General features: G+C 33.7%; 1 protein-coding gene across 1 annotated transcript; it reads left to right on the top strand.

Annotated features, from left to right (window-relative positions):
• The first annotated feature begins 17 nt into the window (after window positions 1-17).
• LOC109591156 (soluble scavenger receptor cysteine-rich domain-containing protein SSC5D-like) lies at window positions 18-2,826 on the top strand. Its single transcript, XM_020006949.1, has 8 exons — window positions 18-180; window positions 253-405; window positions 720-884; window positions 1,293-1,460; window positions 1,648-2,006; window positions 2,106-2,188; window positions 2,239-2,392; window positions 2,603-2,826. Exons 1-8 carry the CDS (start codon window positions 177-179, stop codon window positions 2,822-2,824), a joined length of 1,308 nt encoding a protein of 435 aa, XP_019862508.1. The 5' UTR covers window positions 18-176; the 3' UTR covers window positions 2,825-2,826.
• The last annotated feature ends 7 nt before the right edge of the window (window positions 2,827-2,833 follow it).

The raw sequence follows: 2,833 nt of genomic DNA, 5'->3' as shown, positions 1-2,833 counted from the left end.
TCTACTTTATAGTCTCCATTAACTGTACATATGGGTCTCTAAGACTAGTCAATGGTTCTACCGAGAGAGAGGGAAGGCCAGAGGTTTGTTGGAATGGAATTGATTGGATTCCATTGTCCAGTACGTGGTCCAGCAGTAACCTACGGATTGCATGTAACACATTGGGCTTTGGTGCAATGGGTAAGTGTATGACACTCCTACAGTAATGTAGTCAATATAATTTGCTGTTTAAAATTCAATATTCCTTTATAGGTGCAAATGTTACTACTTTTGCTAATAAAAGTGCAAACTTGTCCATAAGGATGAGTTGCTATGGAAGGGTGTCATTGTATGATTGTGATTATAGTCTAGTGAGGAATGCAAGGCCAGTTCAGTATAATACTGGCATTAGTTGTCCTGCTCCAAGTAAGCACACCAATTCATGTACATGTACATGTATGTACAGCATATATATGTACGTTAATTGCTATTGTCATTCATTTTTTATTGTTTTGTCTGAGTCTTTTAGTCGAATTAACAATGATTGTACAATAAAGCAATAACAGATTATCAAATTTTAATGCACAGTGTATGTGCACTTGAAAGGCTGCATGTCTTATAAATTATTATTTTTAGTAATTTTAATAATTAATAATGATTCTATTAATATTAATTAATTTTAAATAATAAAATATAATTTTAATTTTTAAAGCTACATGCTATTCTTACTTTCTGTTTAGTGTCTAATTGTAGTGATGGTGATATTCGTTTGACTGGAGGGGCCTCAGAGTTAGAAGGAAGATTGGAGATATGCTATGGTAAAACCTGGGGAACTATCAATGATTTTGGAGTGATAGCACTTGAGTCTGCTGTTGTATGCCGTCAGTTGGGTTTCTCTGATCAAGGTTAGTGGGATATTGTAAAGTGTAAAAGGCAATTCTAAATTTTTATAATTTTTTATACATGTACTTATATTGTGTAGAAAGTTTGAACTGATTTAGAGTTGCTTCAAAATTGGGCCAAAACCCCTGTACTGTAGTAGTACAGGGTCTTGGGCCAAATTTTATCAAAATTGACAAGGAAAAAATTCTCCATTTTTATAATTTTTCCTGATGCATATATATGTACTTATATTGTGTAGAAAGTTTGAACTGATTATGATCAAAATTGGATTTGTTATAGAATTTTTAATGTTGCTAAAAAAATGGGGTCGGATTCCTTCTGTCAAAATGGCTACGAGGAAATTCTCAATTTCTTATTGCTTTACTAATGATGTATACAAGAGAAATATTGACAATATTTTTCGTTTATAGATAGCCGTATTTACACCAGTGACATCTTTGGAGGTGATACACTTCCAGTTGCCTTTGATTATTTCGTATGCCAGGGAGATGAGGAGAGAGTCTGGGACTGCTCACTGCGTTACTACGGCTTTTTCTTCTTCTTTTATGATCCTATTAGTATACGATGCCAGCCCAAAGGTAAATTAGTGTGTGTGCATAATAAAATTTCAATTTTTTATTCATTTTATTGTAAAATTGTTGTGCTATACATGTATGTGTTTATTTTCAAGCATATTAGACTATAGCAGTGCTTGTACTTGATAATAATTATTTATTTCCTCCATTAAAAGTATATTTAGTGATAGAATTATTTTTGCCTTTAAAGGAATCAACTCTACCTCTCCTCCTATCCCATCCTCAACTTCTCCTCCATTAATGAGTACCACAATGACCTCGAGAATAACTTCCACTGCCATGTCAACCACATCAGGGATCCCCACATCTTCTAAAATTATGAGCACTAGGCCTACACCATCAAGAACATCCAGTACTATTATACAACAATCTTCCAGTACTTTACAACAATCTTCCAGTGCTATACAACAATCTTCCAGTGTTTCTTCATCTGCTACTAAGAGTGAATATGTATCTTCTTCTTCAACTCCACCACTGGTTGAGCCAACAAATGTTGGGCAAATATCTCTTACTGCTACTATCAGTGGAGGAGAAATAACTGCAGGAAACGTACGCATAAGAGAAATATTACTTCTTTTTTTCTCTCTTTTTTTTACACGGTTACTTTATTGATCTTTTTTCTATTTTTCTTTCTCTTTTTCTCTGCAGCTTGACCAGGATGCTTTCAAAAATGCTGTTGCCTTGTCTCTAAACAGTTACTGCGCAAAACAAGAGTGCTCCTCTAGAAAGAGGTAAAAAAAAGCAACAAGAATTAATTTTAAAAGTACATTATTTTTTGCAGAGATTCTGACAATGAATTCCAGAATATTGATAGCGATAATGTATATATCAAAGAGGTAAAGGATATTGGAGGTGGCCGGATGACTATTGAGTTTTATGTGATGGTTAGAAGTGGTGTTGGATATGATCCTGATACTTTAGAGGATGCCATTAAAGTGAGTAGACATGTTTTCTTTACAAATGGGGCAAAGCCTGTTAAATTTATGCCCATGCGTGTACATGACATTACTTCCATTCAAAAAACATTTATTACAAAATATAGTATATTTTGCAAAAAAATTACACAATAATATTTCTAGTTCATCTATTATCAATAAATATAACTCTATAAATATTAATTTCTACTATCCTTATTGTTATTATAGGATGGAATAGATAATGGTGTATTTAGACGTGCTGGTTTCACCACTATGACTGTACAAAAGACTAGTACCACAACAGTAGCAACTCCTGGAAATACTTCTAGATCATCAGGTCTCTCTGCTGGTGCTTCTGCTGGTCTTGCCCTTGGAATCATCATCCTTCTTATAGTGATTGGTGTAGTTGTGGCTGTCTTAGTTATAATATGGTTAGATTTACACTCATGATATAATTGC

This window comes from Amphimedon queenslandica, unplaced genomic scaffold (genome assembly GCF_000090795.2).
Source record: "Amphimedon queenslandica unplaced genomic scaffold, v1.1 AMPQUscaffold_8818_Cont19242, whole genome shotgun sequence".
In the NCBI taxonomy this organism is placed as follows: Eukaryota; Metazoa; Porifera; class Demospongiae; order Haplosclerida; family Niphatidae; genus Amphimedon; species Amphimedon queenslandica.
The sequence above is the reverse complement of the archived record's forward strand: the minus strand, read 5'-3'. Positions and strand labels throughout refer to the sequence as shown.

What these genes read in the sequence shown, in the direction of transcription:
- LOC109591156 (XM_020006949.1), top strand. An exon ending in TATACGATGCCAGCCCAAAG is followed by an intron (nt 1,461 to 1,647) that starts GTAAATTAGTGT and finishes TTGCCTTTAAAG; the next exon opens with GAATCAACTCTACCTCTCCT. An exon ending in GAGTGCTCCTCTAGAAAGAG is followed by an intron (nt 2,189 to 2,238) that starts GTAAAAAAAAGC and finishes TATTTTTTGCAG; the next exon opens with AGATTCTGACAATGAATTCC.